The sequence below is a fragment of the Rhizophagus irregularis genome, chromosome 4 (assembly GCF_026210795.1).
Source record: "Rhizophagus irregularis chromosome 4, complete sequence".
NCBI classification, from domain to species: Eukaryota; Fungi; Glomeromycota; class Glomeromycetes; order Glomerales; family Glomeraceae; genus Rhizophagus; species Rhizophagus irregularis.
In genome coordinates, this window is record NC_089432.1 from 4,734,277 (window position 1) to 4,756,037 (window position 21,761).

At 25.7% G+C, this 21,761-nt stretch overlaps 3 protein-coding genes across 3 annotated transcripts; all 3 read left to right on the plus strand.

Annotated features, from left to right (window-relative positions):
• Nucleotides 1–4,988: 4,988 nt before the first annotated feature.
• On the plus strand, nucleotides 4,989–5,303 carry OCT59_024342 (uncharacterized protein; the record flags this gene model as incomplete). Its single annotated transcript, XM_025325237.2, has 2 exons — nucleotides 4,989–5,202; nucleotides 5,281–5,303. The coding sequence occupies 2 exons, from the start codon at nucleotides 4,989–4,991 to the stop codon at nucleotides 5,301–5,303; spliced, it is 237 nt and encodes a 78-aa protein (XP_025182204.2).
• Nucleotides 5,304–12,067: 6,764 nt separating this feature from the next.
• OCT59_024343 (uncharacterized protein) lies at nucleotides 12,068–12,751 on the plus strand (the record flags this gene model as incomplete). The annotated part of the gene is made up of 1 exon (XM_066135371.1): nucleotides 12,068–12,751. The coding sequence occupies one exon, from the start codon at nucleotides 12,068–12,070 to the stop codon at nucleotides 12,749–12,751; it is 684 nt and encodes a 227-aa protein (XP_065991399.1).
• Nucleotides 12,752–18,556: 5,805 nt separating this feature from the next.
• OCT59_024344 (uncharacterized protein) lies at nucleotides 18,557–18,820 on the plus strand (the record flags this gene model as incomplete). Its single annotated transcript, XM_066135372.1, has 1 exon — nucleotides 18,557–18,820. The coding sequence occupies one exon, from the start codon at nucleotides 18,557–18,559 to the stop codon at nucleotides 18,818–18,820; it is 264 nt and encodes an 87-aa protein (XP_065991400.1).
• Nucleotides 18,821–21,761: the final 2,941 nt, after the last annotated feature.

Here is a 21,761-nt window from a genome sequence, read left to right on the forward strand (position 1 = left end):
AATTATTTTACTCTAATTAATTAATGTTAAATATATTTAACATATTGCATATATTAAACATATTTAATACGTTGCATATGATAAATATGTTAAACATATCAAACATTTGTAACATTTGTAACATTTGAAACATTGATCGTTATCTTGTGATTAAGTTGAATTTTGGTCACGTGATTGATCGATCGCTACAATAATTACTGCGATTTTGTAATAATTGATCTACATTCCAGTTTGTTTGTCATATATGGTCATATATGCAATGATGCAATGTGATCAACGCTTTTGCACATAATGTATTTTGCATAAATATTATTACCATATTTATATATACTAATAAAAAAAGAAAAGAAAAAAATATTTACTTTATCTTTTCCAGTTGGAGAACTTTGATATAGTAATGGACCAACGTATTAAAGGTACATCAAACAAGCTGAAATATTTTTTTATTTTATTATAAACAATCCATGTTTAATATTTTACATAATTCAACTAACTACATTCTTAATTTAAATAACTAGATTGTAAGTAATATATATATAATGTACAGTAAATAATTTTATATTATCTTTATATTTAACTAATTAATAATTGATAATACTACAGGGTGTAAGTTATATGATATCATTTGTATTATTTATAATTTAAGCTAACTAATTTCTTTAAAAAAATTATTAAATAATATAGGGTGTAAGTTATTTATTTAATTCTACTATTACTTATTGTTATTATATTTACATATAATTTAAACTATTTAATTTCTTTATTTAAAAAATTATTAAATAATATAGGGGGTAAGTTATTTATTTAATTCTATTATTATTGTTATAATATTTACATATAATTTAAACTATTTAATTTCTTTATTTAAAAATTATTAAATAATATAGGGTGTAAGTTATTTATTTAATTCTATTATTACTTATTGTTATAATATTTACATATAATTTTAACTATCTAATTTCTTTATTTAAAAAATTATTAAATAATATAGGGGGTAAGTTATTTATTTAATTCTATTATTACTTGTTGTTATAATATTTACATATAATTTAAACTATCTAATTTCTTTATTTAAAAAATTATTTCGTAGATGGTAAGTTATTTATTTAATTCTATTATTACTTGTTGTTATAATATTTACATATAATATAAACTATCTAATTTCTTTATTTAAAAAATTATTAAATAATATAGAAAGTAAGTTATTTATTTAATTCTATTATAACTTATTGTTATAATATTTGCATATAATTTTAACTATCTAATTTCTTTATTTATTTAATAGATTGTAAGTTATAAGTTATTTATTTAATTCTATTATTACTTATTGTTATGATATTTACATATAATTTAAACTATCTAATTTCTTTATTAATTTAACAGATTGTAAGTTATAAGTTATTTATTTAATTCTATTATTACTTATTGTTATAATGCTTACATATAATTTAAACTATTTAATTTCTTTATTTAAAAAATTATTAAATAATATAGGTAGTAAGTTATTTATTTAATTCTATTATTACTTATTGTTATAATATTTACATATAATTTAAACTATCTAATTTCTTTATTTATTTAATAGATTGTAAGTTATAAGTTATTTATTTAATTCTATTATTACTTATTGTTACATATAATTTAAACTATTTAATTTCTTTATTTAAAAAATTATTAAATAATATAGGAGTAAGTTATTTATTTAATTCTATTATTACTTATTATTATAATATTTACATATAATTTAAACTATCTAATTTCTTTATTTAAAAAATTATTTCATAGATGGTAAGTTATTTATTTAATTCTATTATTACTTATTGTTATAATATTTACATATAATTTTAACTATCTAATTTCTTTATTTAAAAATTATTTCGTAGATGGTAAGTTATTTATTTAATTCTATTATTACTTATTGTTATGATATTTACATATAATTTAAACTATCTAATTTCTTTATTAATTTAACAGATTGTAAGTTATAAGTTATTTATTTAATTCTATTATTACTTATTGTTATAATGCTTACATATAATTTAAACTATTTAATTTCTTTATTTAAAAAATTATTAAATAATATAGGTAAGTTATTTATTTAATTCTATTATTACTTATTGTTATAATATTTACATATAATTTAAACTATCTAATTTCTTTATTTATTTAATAGATTGTAAGTTATAAGTTATTTATTTAATTCTATTATTACTATTGTTACATATAATTTAAACTATTTAATTTCTTTATTTAAAAAATTATTAAATAATATAGGAGTAAGTTATTTATTTAATTCTATTACATTAATATTATAATATTTACATATAATTTAAACTATCTAATTTCTTTATTTAAAAATTATTTTACAGATGGTAAGTTATTTATTTAATTTATTATTACTATTGTTATAATATTTACATATAATTTTAACTATCTAATTTCTTTATTTAAAAATTATTTTGTAGATGGTAAGTTATTTATTTAATTCTATTATGTTTATTGTTATGATATTTACATATAATTTAAACTATCTAATTTCTTTATTAATTTAACAGATTGTAAGTTATAAGTTATTTATTTAATTCTATTATTACTTATTGTTATAATGCTTACATATAATTTAAACTATTTAATTTCTTTATTTAAAAAATTATTAAATAATATAGGTAGTAAGTTATTTATTTAATTCTATTATTACTTATTGTTATAATATTTACATATAATTTAAACTATCTAATTTCTTTATTTATTTAATAGATTGTAAGTTATAAGTTATTTATTTAATTCTATTATTACTTATTGTTACATATAATTTAAACTATTTAATTTCTTTATTTAAAAAATTATTAAATAATATAGGGAGTAAGTTATTTATTTAATTCTATTATTACTTATTATTATAATATTTACATATAATTTAAACTATCTAATTTCTTTATTTAAAAAATTATTTCATAGATGGTAAGTTATTTATTTAATTCTATTATTACTTATTGTTATAATATTTACATATAATTTTAACTATCTAATTTCTTTATTTAAAAATTATTTCGTAGATGGTAAGTTATTTATTTAATTCTATTATTACTTATTGTTATAATATTTACATATAATTTTAACTATCTAATTTCTTTATTTAAAAATTATTTCGTAGATGGTAAGTTATTTATTTAATTCTATTATTACTTTTGTTATAATATTTACATATAATTTTAACTATCTAATTTCTTTATTTAAAAAATTATTTAATAGATTGTAAGTTATAAGTTATTTATTTAATTTTATTATTACTTATTGTTATAATATTTACATATAACTTTAACTTTCTAATTTCTTTATTTAAAAAATTATTAAATAATATAGGGGGTAAGTTATTTATTTATTACTTTTTGTTATAATATTTACATATAATTTAAACTATCTAATTTCTTTATTTAAAAAATTATTTTGTAATTTATTTTAGTTGGTAAGTCATAAGTTATTTATTTAATTCTATTATTACTTATTATTATATAATTTAAACTATCTAATTTCTTTATTTAAAAAATTATTAAATAATATATAGGGGGTAAGTTATTTATTTAATTCTATTATTACTTATTGTTATAATATTTACATATAATTTAAACTATCTAATTTCTTTATTTAAAAAATCATTTCGTAGATGGTAAGTTATTTATTTAATTCTATTATTACTTATTGTTATAATATTTACATATAATTTAAACTATCTAATTTCTTTATTTAAAAAATTATTATGATCTAGCTTGTAAGTATCTCTATTGTTATATATTATATAATATTTATTTGTTAATTGAATTCTTTTATTTAAAAATTATCTGTTACTTTAGTTGGTAAGTTGTAAATTATAGGTTATTATATGTATTTATCCAAAAACTAAGACTTACATTACATTACATTAAATTCCTATTTAAATTTTAGAGTAAGTAATAATTTATTTTAGTGTAAATTATAATACAATCTATAATATAATTTTAATTATTTAAATTTATAGATTTGGAAAAAGTGGAAATACAATTATAGATGATTTTATTCTTGAAAACAAATTAAGATGGATTCCTTATAACAAATTTAAAAATGTTGAATATCTTAATGAAGGAGGATTTGGTACTATATACAAAGCTATTTGGTTAAAGAATAATGAAGATGAAAAAGAAGTAATTCTTAAATGTCACAAGAATTTAAATGAAAATTTAAGTGAATTTTTAAAAGAAGTATGATAGATTGATAGTATATTATTTTTTATTTTCATAATTTATATTAATAAATTTTTATTAATTTTGTAGTGGGACTATTATAAGAATTGTTTAAATTCATCATATGAAATTGTAAATTTTTATGGATTTACAGAAGATCCAAATATTTTAAAATATATAGTAGTAATGCTTTATGCAAATAATGGTAATTTAAGAGAAAATTTAACAAGAATAGTCGAAAATAATTGGAATGAAAAATTATGTATGTTGTACAGAATTATTTCTGGACTTAATAAGATACATGGAGAAAATCTTATTCATTGTGATTTTCATGATGGTAATATTTTAAATCATAATTTTTATGAAACTTATATTAGTGATTTAGGATTATGTCAACCTGTAAAATCATTTTTGAAAAAGCATGATATTTATGGTGTTATACCATTTATGGCTCCTGAAGTTTTAAGAGGCAAATCTTATACTCTAGCTAGTGATATATACAGTCTTTCTATGATTATGTGGGAATTTACATCTGGAATACCACCATTTAATAATAGAGCACATGACATTCAACTTAGTTTAAGTATTTGTAGAGGTGAACGTCCTGAAATTCTTGAAAATACTCCACAATGTTATGTAGATTTAATGAAAAAATGTTGGAATGAAGATCCATTAAAAAGACCATCTGCTAAAAAAGTATTAAAAATTATTGAGAATTGGCTTATCCATTCTGATTATGATGAAGTTAATGAAGAATTAAAAAGCAACATTATGGAATTTATAAGTGCACCAATTGGGCAGCATAACAATCTTGTTACTAAATCTCATCCTAAAGCATGTTATACAAGTCGTTTACTTGATTTTACTAGTAAAGAATTGAATGAAATTCTCAAAATTGAAGATTCACAAGCTAGTATAAAAGCAAATGAAATGCTAGTAAGTGAAGATTTGAATGATTGTATAATTAAGGATTTGGGGTCATTAGGTATGTATTATGATATATAAAAGAATTAATCTTGCAAATTATTTATGTAAAATTAATTTTATTTAATATTTAATTTAGATATTAAAACAGATGAAAATTAACTAATCATTGTTTGTTTTTAAAAAAAATTTATAGTTTTTTTTAAGTGATATTTGATATTATACATTTAAAAGAAATTGTTCTTTATTTATTCTTTTTAGATTTATTTAAACACTAAGACTAGAGTAGTAAAATATTTTACAAGTTTCTTAGTTTGTAATTTAAATAAATCTTTTTTTTTTAACTTTTCCAATTATGAGATATAAATTATCAAAAATAATAATATAAAACCATTTCCAATGATAATGTATAGGCCAACAGCCTAACACTAGCCATTTGATCTGTTTGATCACATGTTCATACATAGCTCTGCATAATTCTGGCCAAACCTGTCTGGAAAATGTCCTTCTATAAATTTTGTTTTACAAACAGTTCTATGAAAATGGCAGTGATTTGTGTATATATTGATAAACAAATTACAATGATAAATTATCACGTATGTGACAATAAAGAGCCAACTATACAGTATTAAGAGTTTTGCAGGTAAACTTTTATTTTCACTAATTTAATGTAACTTATATATATTATAATATCCGAATGGAAGTTATTTGTTATTTGAATATCAAGAAATTGATGTTCAATAAATTAAAATTATTATTCCCCTTAGCCGATCATGACGGCCATTGAGTAGTAATATCTCTCGAGTTTAACGTTATAAATTATAAAATACTTCCTGATTTAACAATAACATATAAAGGGTAGAGTGGGATCCTAAAATATACGAAGAATGAACAAAGATTGTATGTTTCTTGTTTGTTAAATAACGGCCTTAAATAGCTTTGATTCACTCATTAAGAATATTATTTTATTTTTCATTGTTTTATCTATACGAAGGGAGGGAATTTCTTTATTACGAATGAGAAATTTTTTGTTTAGAAAATTTTATTATTCAATGGATTTTTTAATGAATGATTTTCCTTGGCGAAGCGAAGGACAATACAGTCAAACTCTGATATACCAATATTTCTGGATCTATGAAAGAATAGTTATATCAAATTATATCGATATTTATGAAAAAATAAATAATATATCATATAGTTTATCTAGATTTTATCACGAATTAAGCTATAAAGCTATTTTTAAGATGTAGCAGATTAAAAAATGTTCCCAAACTATTTAAAACTATTTACTGTTAGAAATAAACAATAAAAATTCTATTGATTCAGATTTTCTTGGTCTAATGTATGATTGTGATTTAACGAATATTAAAGATAGTAAAAATTATACACTTCATCCCTAATCTCTTATGACTGTACAACTTAATTCTGAGTACAAACAAGAAAATATGTATAGAGATTTTTTCTATACAAAATATTTATTTTGTTAACATATGGTAAATCATCAGATGATTAAGCTATTCGGTTACGTCGGATCTTTTATTATTATCTTTTTTTATAGTAAAGAGACTCTTCTCTATTATTAAATTTTATTTACTTATGCATTATTTATTGATTTATTGATTCATTTTCATGTTTTTTTTATGTAGTTTTAAATTAACGTTTCTATTAGATAAATAGAATATTTTTCAATTTTTATATTTTATGAAAAATAAATAATGTTTAATTTGTTTTATATAGAGACTTTTAAAAAGGAAATATTCTTAGTTATATAGTATACAATGGTGTTCTTTATTGACATCTCCATATATAAGACGTGATGGATCTTCAAGACGGTTGGTTAATAACATTTTGTAATCAAGTCAATAGAATGCAAATTCAAAAGTAAAAAATTTCTTTTAACTTACGCAACTCCATAATGAAGTGTGGGATAATTACGACTGTATTTCCAATATTATTTTATACCAAATTGTAAATGACCAAAGTTATGATATAAACGCCATTAATATCACATACTTGACGTTCAAATTGAAATTTGAACCATTACCCAATGAGGGGAGCTATACACCAAAATAGATTATGAATTAACCCATAATAATTTTACGAATAAAATTGTAATACAATTTCTTAGGTTTGACGTTAGTTTGTATCCGTAATTAGAGCCACTGAAATTAGATAATTGTGAAAATGTTGTACACAACACTTTTGAGTTGATTTCCTTGTTACCTACTTTAAGAGATTTTGCACTATTTATTCTTTAAAATGATGATATAATATTCCTCATATTGTCGTATATAAAATTGCTCGTCAATAAGTCGAACCAATCTCCTTAAACTGCATATTTGATAATTTTATAATTTTTTTAGTATTCAAATTGAAAAAATCGCACGGTTTTACAACTACTGATGTTAGCTGTGCAACTTTATTTAATAATTTTAATATAATTTAGTATTGTTATTACATTATTACTAATATTAATAATACATCATGTATGGATAATAAAAAAATCATATTGAAAATTTTGAGGTTAATAATCTAATTTAATAAATCATGAAAATGAAAGTTTACTTACACCAATCATGAATAAACTCATAATCCAGTTTCGTTACTCCCATAAATTTTTCTGAAACAGAATAAACAGGATAGTTATACTTTTCTCCACAAATTATCCTTTCGAGATTATCAATTCGATTATTTAATATAAGAATCTTGTTTCTAAGATCACTTATGTCTTCTTGTAAGACTTCATTCTTTCTAATTAGCTTACGAATGATGTAACTTAATTCTTCATTAGACTCATAAGTAATTATATACGGGGTTAGGCATTGATTTGTGAAGATTTTTTAGCCATGGACGGATTATTAAAATACGCATATTTTTAGTAGTTTATCTGATTATATATATACTTTATAGTTTATATATACATAAGAATAATTAAAATAAGTATAATCAACTATTTAACCTATTTAACACGTAATACTTATGCTGATCTAACAATTTGTAAAAACTAAAAAACTATTTTAATATATTTTTTACGCGATAAATGTGCAAATCACATAATGATCAGAGGCTAAAAAATTAATTTGCGTATTTTTTCTGATTTTCTGAAATAAGGCAATTTTGCGTACTAAACTTATATAAAAACCCCATGACGAATAAATTTGAAAGTCACCTTACCTCTTTATATATCAACCGTTTTATATAATTTCTTTTGTTTATTTTCATTTTTACAACCCATTTTATAATCTTTGTTAAATTTTTTTTTTTTTTTTACGTTAAAGATTTTTAAAGATTTTTTTTTAAACATACATTTAGTTATTCATAATATAATATGGTCAACTATAATAAGCTTACTATATTTATATTTTTTAGTCACAATGCTGGAAAAATTCATACCGTCATGAGTGTTACATTATTTTAAAATGTCAAATCTTAGGATCCAGCATGAACTTTTCAGGGCCGGAATCATGATAATGTTGGCTAGTATTTAAAAAGGCAATGAAACTCTAGCCGGCACTATCTAAAAAGGAAAGATCTACATGAATTTTTTGGCTGCTAAACTCAAATCTATGTATTTTTCAGGGTTCTAGACCTATAAATTATTAATCAAGATTCCTGTCACTATTAATAATTGATTAATTGGCTATATTTAATCAAATATTATTACAAATTCATTAAGTATTTCTCCTGTAATTAAAATTTATGGGTTTTTATTTATTAGTTTACCTTTATTTAATCAAGTAATCTGCATTTATAAAATGTGAATCAAACATCTGTTATTAAATTTTAATTACTTTCTCTTGAAATGAATATAAAAACTTTATATCATGTCATTCATTTTAATTATTTTATAGTACATTTGTAATTGTTTTATTTATATAATTATATTATTATTTTGATAATTATATCTAATAATTGGAAAATTTATAAAAAAAAAGATTTATTTAGATTACAAACTAAGAAACTTGCAAAAATATTTACTACTTTAGTCTTAGTGTTTAAATAATTCTAAGTAAAATAAAAAGGAGAATATAAATATTTAATACTTGGATAAACTATAAAAAAAAAAAGGAATTATTTAAATTACAAACTAAGAATCTTGTAAAATTATTTTTACTACTCTAGCCTTAGTGTTTAAATAAATCTAAGCAACAATTTCTGTTAGATGCATCATGACATCAAATATCATTTAAAAAAAACTATAAATTCTTATAAAAATACAAATAATTAGTTATTTTTTATGGTATCAACATATCAACAAGGTCTTCAATATAAATAGAGGCGAATAATAGCAAAATAGCAATATAATAGACTGATGTCCACAAGTGTACTAATCAAACTAAGTTATATTAATTTAATATTTTAATGGACCTACCACCCTAAGAGTCTAAGACAATAAATTATCACGTCATTTTAATATATTAATTCACATTACTGTTTATATTAAGATTAGAATAAAATAAATTTCATTAATTTTAACAATGCATGGTGATTTAACATTATTATGATGTAATAAAATGATCATGATAAAGAAAATGTGTCTTCGCGGTACAGTAATTACAGTAATTATAGCCGATTACAAGTTTTGAACTACCATTTATTCTCTTATCAATCCGAATTTTCCTGTAATCATATCAATAATCAAATTATCTGATAAATTTCCGAATTTCTTTCTAGGTAGTTTTCATTTATTATATCATTTGTATGATTCTTTGCCGAAGCCTAGATTCTGGGAAAAAAATACCAATAACATCTTCCTCCGGCCTGCTTTTCTCTCATGGAAGTACGCCTCCAGCACTTGTACCTTCATATTTTTAATCTCATTGCGCAGTTGCAGATTAGCCATAATTTTAAGACGTTAAGCTTACTTTTAACCCGATGATTGATCTCCTCTTCATGATTGCAAATAGAAGAAGAATATCAGAAGTAATTGCTTTGTAGTCGGTATCAGATTCCTGAAAAGAAACAGAATCTTGTGTCTGTGTCTCTTTACCAGTAACATATACGCCGGGGATTTGTAAAAATTTTCCGTTATCCTAAGCATCTGATCACTATACTAAATTACTTGTGCAAGAAAAAAAAAAGATCAGTAATGCATACTGCAATTAAAACTTCGCACATGCGTTTAAAAATTCGAAATAAAGCTTTTTATTATATTTTTGTAAGATAATACATGATAAATAAGCTGGTTTGAAATGTTGATATCTGTTATTCAATCTTTAAACTTTATATTGAGGATCAAGCATCAAATACTATAAAATTTCTTCTTGGGAATTTAAAATAAAATGAATTAAAAGAACTATTCAACGAAATGGTCTAGATTGTTTGCAATTTCTACTGTGCTTTGTTCTTGGTTTATCAATCTTACAACTACTTGGTTGTTAAAAGTGATTTCGTAATTTGTAGGATAATTGATGATAAAGTCCCCGAACGGATTATTATGGAGAAATACTGGCGCCACTGGTCTATTTCTGGTGTAATGCCGTAGTATATCTAGTAAATTTATTAATTGTGAGGCGCAGTATTATATTTAGTCTTAGTGTATAAAATTTTAACTTATTTTTATTTTTATTTTAATTGGACCGAGAAGTCGTTAAACTAATAATCACATGGATTAAGGTAATTGGTCCGTGATGACCTTAAACTATTAGTCACGAGATTTAAGGATAAATGAAGATCCGAAAGATACTAAATTGAATGAAATCAAGTGATCTGAGATGTCAAGTGAGTAATTTGTTGATCACTACGTTAATATTATAAATCATAATTCAGGAGTTTATGATGATCAAATGGATACAAAATTAAGATAATGGAAATACTTTAAAACAATGGAAATACTTTAATAATTTAAATCCATGAATTGAAATTATGAATTTAGTTACACAAGAACAAACATAAAAGGGCGTGAAGATCACCTTTTGAGAGAAAAGGAGACGAATTTTGTTATGAATTATTTATTTTATCATTTAATGTTATTAAACCAAGCATATTATTGTATTTATTTATATTATTAATAAAGAGTCATTTTGTTAATACCTGAGGTGGCAAACATAATTCTCTATGGGCTCAGGTGTTACAAGTGGTGCATGCTCCGAGAAAGGAAAAGTGATCATCCTCACATGATCACTGCAGGTTATAAGTACAGGATCTCTGAGAAAAGAAAATGATCACCCCACGTGATCATTAGAAGTTACAAATAAAGGATCGACGAAGTTAAGGAATTATAAAATTAAAAGTTCTAAGTCTTGGTTGGAAAGAATTTAAGGTGTATTGATGTTAAATTTTAATAAAATAAAGTCAAATATTTTAAAGGATACGTGAAAATAATGGTTACCAATGTAAAAAGTATTAATTTGGGTAAGTATGACCATAAATGTATGAAGAAATAATGTTAAAAACTAAATTTTTGATCTAACTTGACCACCGGCTGATAAGTCAATGAAAAATTATTATTATAATAATTTTCATACATATGAACCAAATATGTATGGTAGTAATTGATTATCAAGGGAAATGCGAGGCTAATCAAGTTAGAAGGGGTTTAATAAAATATTGTAAATAAGTTCCATGAATTAAGGATTAAAAATAATTTTTATAAATAATTGAGGTTAAGTTAAGGATAAAAAAAAGTGTACCCAAAAACCGACACTATAAATACGATGGTAGGGTAATTCTGTGTGAACTCAATTGAGGTTTTCTGTGTGATCAATTGAGAATAGTTCTGTGTGAGCTTTTTCTGTGTGAACTCAATTGAGGTATTCTGTGTGATCAATTGAGAATAGTTCTGTGTGAACTTCCAAAAACAATTCTGTGAGGGTACCCAAGAAGAATCATGATTAACGTTAACGAAAATAAAAATAATATTTGCTGGACAAATATATTCAAGGAAAGTTATAAAAAGGTGAGGAATTCGATCTCTCACCCATAAAATGGAATACAAAATCAATTTAACAAAAGAGGATTCAGAAAAATATTTGTGTAAAGGAAAAGGAATTAAATTAAAAATTTATAATGAAGATAATAAGGCCATCAGTCTAAAGACCATCTATGATGTTAGACCACCCAAAAAGAAAAAAAAGAGATGTTTGACCTGTGATGATAGAGAACATGTGAAAAGGACCAAAAGTGAGAATAAAGTGGAAAGATTTATAAATGAATTGTTGACACCGGTAAATGTGGAAGACCTATTGATACCAGAAATACAAAATGTAGAAATTCATGATGTTGAAAAATTAGTAGAAAGATACATCAGTCTTGGAAATACAAATGGTAAAAACATCTTAATATGGTACAATATTGGACAAATTTTTGAACGAGAAATTAAAGCAAGAATAAATCAAACAAAGCCAGACCAGACAGCTAGAGAAGAATTATATGATGAAATGATGGAATTTATAGTTAATGAAAGTACTGATGAAAAACAAAAGAAGAAGGAAGCATTAAGGAAAAGGATGCAAGGAGCTATAAAAATATATAAACTTTTTACTGAAATTGGTCAAGATAAGATATATAGAGTAAAGGAAACATTTGTAACGACTATTATAAAATTGACAAATCCGGAAATACAACAAATAATCGGACAAATCAAATATGGATTCACACTCCAACCTTAGGTTGGGAATTTTAAGGAAAAATATAAATTTATTTGTACAAACCTGTAAACTACCATACTCAGTAATGAACAAATGAGGTAAAGGCAAGCCCAGTATAGGTCAAATAAAATATAAAAGAAGGATAAAAAGTAAAAGACGTGAAAATTTTTAGAGAATTTTATTAAAAATGGAATGGTACCATGTTTGGAACGCTGGATATATAAACCATAAACAAGAACATGACCTAGGAGTGATAGAGCCAGAGGAATGTTTAGCATGTGAAATATGTAATCCAATAGAAAGAGAAGTATCAGCAGCATTCAAGAAATTTTGGGATGCTTTATTTAAATTCGAGGATACAATACTAATGTACAATAATGTGACACATAAAGAATTATTGAATTTATTAAGTATGGACAATAGAGAAAGGGAGGATACAATACATAAAGGAAAATGTAGGAATATAGTAGATAGAATAATTGAATCAATAAGGTACAGACAACAACCAAAAATGAAGGAAAAAGGATTGAGAATAATAATTGTAGTAATTGTAAGGGATTGTATTGAAGGAAACTTGGAAAATGAAGTATTTGATCGATTGATAGGATGTCCAGAAATAATGAAACATGGATACATTTTAGAAGATTGGGATGTTGAAAATAGATTTCAAAAATTTTGGGATTGGTATAACACGATATTGGAAAATGAAATGAAAGCAATACATGTTAAGAAGTTAGCAATAAAGTTATTCAGGGATTTATTATATGAAGAAACAGAAGATCTGTTGAGGAGTGAAAAGGTAGTTGAATTAATACTCCAGATAGAACATCAGAATAGATGTGAGGTAGACACTCAAGAAGGAAAGGATGCATGGAAGAGATTGATGCAGAAAGTAGGACAAAGATTTATTGACACCAAACAATTTACAAGGGAACCTGAGGACCCAGAAAGTGATAGTCCTGAAAGTTATGAATTAGAGGACAGTGATGGTAGTATACATTATGAAATAAAAATAGAGGATGATGTCGAATGGACAGTAGAATCATTAAAAAGAAAAATTGAAGAAATGGGTGGAAGGTTCACTGACAAAGATATACAAAGGATGTGGGACCTAAGGATAAGGATAGAATTGATATTAACAGAGGACTTTTTAGGTACATTTTTCGAATTAATGAGACTAAGTGATGAAAAATTAAAAGATGAAATAAATGAATGGTTAACAAAAGAAACATTAATATGTGGAAATTGTAGGAATAGAAAGTTACCTGATATGATAGCAGACATTGGACAATGTAAAAATTGTGAACAAAAAGAATTATTAGAATTAAAGGATGACTTAGAAAAACTAGGATACGAATTAAATGTGTCAGAAATAGAGAGAATAAGAAAATTCAGGATAAGCAATAGTATAATATTAACAACGGAATTTATGGAAAAATATTTTCAGGAAATTGATACGAATGACAAAGAATTAAGGACAAAATTATATGAATGGATAAATGAAAATACCACATTTTGTGATGAATGTGGAATAAGATGGATGAACAATAAATTTGACGAAGGAAAAACCAAGTGTAGGGATTGTGAAAATGATGAAAATGAAATTGATATCAGGGTCAAAAGATTAAAACAAATATGTGATGATAATAAAATAGAAATAACTAATGGAGAGCTATTGAGGTTAATCAGTATGGGATATACTGATGGAGAAATACTGGATCAAGAATTTATTGAAATATTTCAAGGAAATAAAAATGATTTGGAGAAAAATTTAAGGCGGATATTAGATAAATTTCTAAAACAGCAAGCTGGAATTGAGGATAGTGAAAGTAGTGGAAATGAATCTGATAATGAAAAATCGGATGGATTTGAAAAAGAATCAGATGGATCTGAAAAAAATGGAGAAATTTTAAATCCAAATGATACCGATAGCAATGAAAATTTTGAAGAACCTTATGAAGAAAACATTATAAATAGACCTGGTTTTGACTCAAGTGAAAGTTCAGAATCAAACTCTGAAGATAAAAGTGAAATATCTGATTATAATATAGAAAATTTATTTGAAACATCTTTAACACCACCGATACCACCAATCCTACCAATAGTACCAATAATTATGGGAGCAACAAGAGCTGAAGTAAGGGAAGATTTTAGAGCGGCTTTACTAGCAGCAACAGGACATGACATAGGAGGTAATTGGGCAGGATTAGTCGCAGCCAACCCATTAGCAAATGCAATTGAGGATGCAGGAAATGTAGCTGGAGGAATAATTAGTATGCCACAATTTTATGGAAGGGAAGAAGAAGACATAAACGATTGGGTAAGACAATTTGAAACAGCATTTACTGCCATAGGAAAAGCAGCAGGAGCAAATGGAGCTAGACAAGCAGCAATGGCAGCTACCTGTTTGAAAGGTGCAGCAGCACAATGGTATAATGAAAAGAAGGAAGCAAACAATGGTCATTTGGTAAATTGGCAAGATAACGATAATGATAATGATTTAAAACATAGGATTAAACAAAGATTTACCAGGGAAGATGTTAGAAAAAGGAAAATGTTAGAATTAAGGAAAATAACACAAGGAGTAAATGAAAATGTTGAGGCATATACGATAAGGTTTAGACAAATATTAAGGATAGCTACCAGAGGCCATGCATTAGATGATGAATTACAAGTGGATAATTATATCGAAGGATTAACACCAACATTGGGATATCAAGTCAGAAGACAAAACCCAGCAAATTTAAATGATGCAGTGAATACAGCAAGAAGAGAGGAGGAAGCTACTAATGAATTAATAAGAAAGACACATGGTATATCAGTTAGTACCCAAAGAAAAGGAATCGATATACAAGATGACAAACCAAAGAATATATTTGAAAAACCATTGGAGAAAAATTATGAGGATGACCTTGCCGACATGTTTAAAAAATTAGAGGTAAAACTAGTAAATCAACTTGGAGGGCAAAAGAGACCACCAAACAATAATAATAGACAAGGACCACCACCTCGAGCATGTTATAATTGTAAACAACCAGGACATTATGCAAATGAATGTAGGGTAAATAATGGTCAAAGAAACTATGGAAGACCAAATAATCAAAATTATAATAGAAGATCAAATAACTATAATGGAAGACCAAACAACTATAACAGACCACCAAACCACCAAAACAATAATCGAGGATTCAATGTAGTGGAATATGATAATTATAATGACCAATATGACCAATATGATTATGATAGTCAGGATTATCAGGATAATTATGACCAAGGATATAGTTATGACGACCCGTATTATCAAGATAATGATGTAACATTTAACCATGTTGATCAAGATTTTTATATTGGTGAAAGACAAACGAGAAGTAACATAAAAAATAGGTCAAGTAATCGAGATGTAGATATGGAAATTGACCAAGAACAAGCACGAAGAAGGAATAATAAATATGCAAGCCAAGAGGAAAGGGCAGCAGCATTACCAAAAAGAGGATTCACTGATGAAAGTCTGAAAAAAGCACAAGAAGCAAGGAGAAATAATAATACATGTGGAAATTGTGGACAAAGAGGTCACTATGCAAAACAATGTAAAAATGAACGTGTTGAAGGTATTCATAGGACAAGCGCATTTCAAAGAAATATACCAAAATATAACGTATTAGAGGATATGAAAAGTACCAGAGCAAATGCAACTTTTTCACAAATTATAGATATGAGCCCAGAACAAAGAAAAATATATTATGATGGTATGAGAAGGTATCCACAAACAGATTGACTACAAGAATCAATGAACAACATTGAAGCAGAACATTTAACTGCATTAAGAGGTAAATTAATAATAAACCAAGAATTAAAGGACGTAATGTTTGATACAGGAGCAGCAGTAAATGTAATAACTAGTCAGATAATGGATGAAATGGACCTAAAAATTGAGGAACCAAGTACAGTAAGATGTGTGATGATAAATGAGGATAAATTAGCATCTAGGGGTACCACGACAATATACATACAATTTGGGGATAAGGAGATACCCATTAAGGTTGAAGTAATTGATTCAGGAAAAAACGAAATTGTGTTAGGAAATGGAGTATTAGATATGTTTAAGGCGAATATAGATTACACGGATAAAACAATAATAATTAGAATGAATGATGAAACTATGGATATACCAGTAAAATACACACAAAGGACCATTAAAGGGTTTGAAGAAACATTTGATGAAGAGGAAATATTGGAGGAATTATACCAGGATGAATTGTATAACATATATGAAGATGACCATGAAGGTCAGGAAGATGAAAATTTTAAAGTATAAGTCTTGGTCAGAATGATACTGAAGAGACGATAAAGAAGCACAAAAGTGACCATGAAAAATTTACTGAAAAATTTAAAGTAGGGGACATAACCAATGAACAAAAAGGTAAATTAAAGGTATTAGTAGAAAAATATAAGGACATATTTGAGTACGATGGTGAAAAATATAACAGGACAAACTTAGTAAAACATGAAATCAGATTAAAAGGGGGTACTGAACCAATAGCCCAAAAGAGGTACAAAGAAAATGATGAAAAAGGTAAATTCATCAGAAAAGAGGTTGAAGAAATGTTAAAAATGGGAAAAATTAGAGAATCTAGAAGTCCATGGTCTTCACCAGTGACTCTAGCAGGGAAAAAGTCGGGAAATTATAGATTTTGCATCGACTATAGAAAATTAAATAAAGTTACAATAACAGATGCATATCCATTACCGAGGATTGATGAACAATTAGAAAGGATAAGTTCAGGAAAATGGTTTACCAGTCTAGATTTAGCATCAGGGTTTAATCAGATAGAAATGGCTGAGGAAGATATTGAGAAAACAGCATTCATATGCTCAGCAGGATTATATGAATATAATGTCATGCCATTTGGGTTAACAAATGCACCTGCAAGTTTTCAAAGGTTAATGGATAAAGTATTAAAGGAATACCTAAATGAATTTGTGATAGTATACATTGATGATATAATGATATATTCGAAAAATTTTGAAGACCACCTAAAACACATAAAGTTAGTGTTAGAAAAATTAAAGGAAGCCAGTTTAATACTAAAGTTAAAGAAATGTATATTTGGAAAAACAGAAATAGAATTTTTAGGACATGTAGTCGGTAAAAATGGATTAAAACCAAGTCCAGGAAAGGTTGAAAAGATACAAAAATTAACAGCACCTATAAATATAAAAGGTGTAAGGTCAATATTGGGGTTATGTACGTATTATAGAAAATTTATTAAAGATTTTTCAAAAATAGTAAAACCAATAACATCTTTATTGAGAAAAGATGAAAAGTTTGAATGGGGCATCAAACAACATGAAGCATTAGAAATATTAAAAAGGAAATTAACCGAAGAACCGGTGTTAAGACAACCAGATTGGTTAAGGAAATTTATATTAATTACAGATGCTTCAGGAATAGGATTAGGGGCAGTGTTAGCTCAAAAAGATGATAAAGGTCAAGAATATGTAATAGAATATGCCAGTAAAAGTTTAAACAGGACAGAACAAAGATGGCCAATAACCGAACAAGAATGTTATGCAATTGTATGGGGAATACAACATTTCCATAAATACTTGATCAATAGAAAATTTGAGGTAGTAACAGACCATGCAGCTTTGAAGGGATTAATGACTGCAAAAGTACCAAAAGGAAAGAGATCAAGATGGGTCATGGAATTGGAACAGTATGATTTTGAAATAACCCATAGACCAGGAAAAGAAAATAAAAATGCAGATGCCTTATCAAGAATAATATAAATAGATGGGTAAAAGAGTCACTTTTCAAAAATAAAAATGGAACAAGTGGTAAGAAATACAAATCATAAAATAAAGGATATAATCGAAAATTTAGAAGGTATAACAAAGGAATTAAACAGGATAAATTATAACTATAAATTCAAAGCCAAAAATTTTGAAGATAGTGAAGAAAGACCATTAATATTGGAAACTCAAGAGGAAATATTACAAATAGAGGTGATATTAAGTAAAGTAAACAAGCTAAAATTATCAGAATTATGTAAAAATGGGACCCAAAATAATAATCATATGTGGAGTTGATGGTACTGGAAAAACATTCATTGTAAATAAACTTATAAAAGAATTTGAAAAAGTAGGACAAAGTGTGAGGTTTAACACCTTTAAAAGGAGAAGAGAGGACAATGATAAGTATAAAATACCAAAGAAAGGTATAGAATGGGAATTCAGGAAGGAAGTTGTCGAACAAATCAACAGGAGAATGGAAGAACATGATAATGAGGATTGGTTAATATTAGATAAAAGTCCCTATAGTGAGTACTTTTATCAACAAACACCATCATTCGACAGAGGATACATAACAAGATATGAGAACCACCTATTAGAAAAGGAAGTATTTAGGAACAAAAGGATAATTGATGAATCAATAGTGATATTTTTAGAAAATGAAAAATGTTGGGAAAATTACAAAGGTAGAGAATATTCGAAAAAGGATCAAGGACATAAAACATCATATCCATTATTAGATGAAGAAAGATATATGGAGATGGTGAAATCATTTAAAGAATGTCAAGATATTTACGAAGGAGAAAAATATGCTAATATTAAAATATCAAATAATGACACAGATTGGGAAAGAGTATATAATAAAATAATAGAATTAGATGGAGATAAACCACCAATAGAGGTTAAAAATGTTGAGATTAAGGATAACATCAGAGTAACTGATGGTAAAAAGCATATTGAGAAAAATGGTAAAAACATCAGAATAATAGAAGACTTTGAAAAGATGGGAGCACTATATTTAGCTCACAGTCATGAATTATCGGCACATATGGGAATCAAAAGTACTTATGATAATTTAAAAGATAAATATTATTGGGAAAACATGCTGAATGATGTTGAAAGATATGTAAGGACATGTGATGAATGTCAAAGAAGAGGAAAACCACAAGGGAAAAATGAATTACACCCAATTAAAGTAGTAGAACCATGGTATCAAATCGGGATTGACTTTGTTGGACCATTGAACACAACAACAAATGGTAATAAATACATCATAGTAGCAATGGATTATTTTACAAAATGGCCAGAAGCCAAAGCAGTAAAAGAAGCAACTGCCAAAGAAGTATCAAAATTTATTTATGAAGACATCATTTGTAGACATGGATGTCCAATGAAAATATTGAGTGATAGAGGAAGTCATTTCAATAATGAAATGATTAAGGAATTAATGGAAAAATTCAAAATTAAATGGAATTTTTCTACAAGTTATCATCCAGAGACAAACGGACTTGTTGAAAGATTCAACCGAACATTAGGTCAAGCATTAGCAAAATTATCAACCAAAGATGATTGGGATCAAAGGATAGCACCCATATTATTTGCTTACCGAAATAAAAAGCATAGTTCAACAAGAATTCGACCATTTTATTTAACATACGGAAGAAATGTACGGACAATAATGGATGAAAATATCAAAGAAATTAACCTAAGTGATAGAATAGTTGGATTATTAGAGGAACTACCAAGAATCCGACATGAAGCCAAAGAACAAATACTGAAATCTCAAACAAAACAAAAAGAGTATCATGACAGAAAAATAATCAAAGAACACACCTTTGGAATTGGAGATAAAATACTACTCTATGATAAAGCCAAAGCACAACAACTATCGGGAAAATTAGAATCAAAATGGTTGGGACCATTTTACATTCATGAAATACTACCGAATGGAGCTTATAGAATTAAAAATATTAAAGGTGTCATCAAGAAGATACCTGTAAATGGAGAATTATTAAAGACTTACCATACACCGATGAGTAAATGATAACTATCATCAATGGACTTAGAAAAATAAAGATAATTTATAATCATGTGAAATAAAATCACATGACATAAAAATAATTTTCGAAAATAGGAAAAACTAATGAAAATTTCCTAAGAAAGACCGAAGTGAAATCCGGTACAGGAAAACCGTAGACTTAACAAACACATGATAAACCGCAGATGTAGACGCAGCAAAAAGGAATATTTAAAACGCAGCTGAGTCAAGTGACAATGCATGTTTGATTTAGTGGTATAATTCGCACCTACCACTTCGAGACACGAGTTCGATTCTTAGAATAAATTTAATGTGGGCATTAAATTTTTATGCGGGGGATAGTTGTAATGCCGTAGTATATCTAGTAAATTTATTAATTGTGAGGCGCAGTATTATATTTAGTCTTAGTGTATAAAATTTTAACTTATTTTTATTTTTATTTTAATTGGACCGAGAAGTCGTTAAACTAATAATCACATGGATTAAGGTAATTGGTCCGTGATGACCTTAAACTATTAGTCACGAGATTTAAGGATAAATGAAGATCCGAAAGATACTAAATTGAATGAAATCAAGTGATCTGAGATGTCAAGTGAGTAATTTGTTGATCACTACGTTAATATTATAAATCATAATTCAGGAGTTTATGATGATCAAATGGATACAAAATTAAGATAATGGAAATACTTTAAAACAATGGAAATACTTTAATAATTTAAATCCATGAATTGAAATTATGAATTTAGTTACACAAGAACAAACATAAAAGGGCGTGAAGATCACCTTTTGAGAGAAAAGGAGACGAATTTTGTTATGAATTATTTATTTTATCATTTAATGTTATTAAACCAAGCATATTATTGTATTTATTTATATTATTAATAAAGAGTCATTTTGTTAATACCTGAGGTGGCAAACATAATTCTCTATGGGCTCAGGTGTTACACTGGTGACATCTGTTACGGTAATCCCGGCTGGGATCCGGATGTCATTTGGTGGATTTGCGTTGTCCGTAAAGTATATTCTTCCGTTTGGAGACCCAAGAGAGCCTATTCTTAAAACGACGTTTCCACCGAGGTCAACACAACATGTGTTGGTATTTATATACGAGAACAAACCGGCGAATCTCATTGTAATATCTGTTTTCATTTTGGTATAAAGTAGACAGATAACGTGTGAAAGTTAAGTATTTTTTTTTTC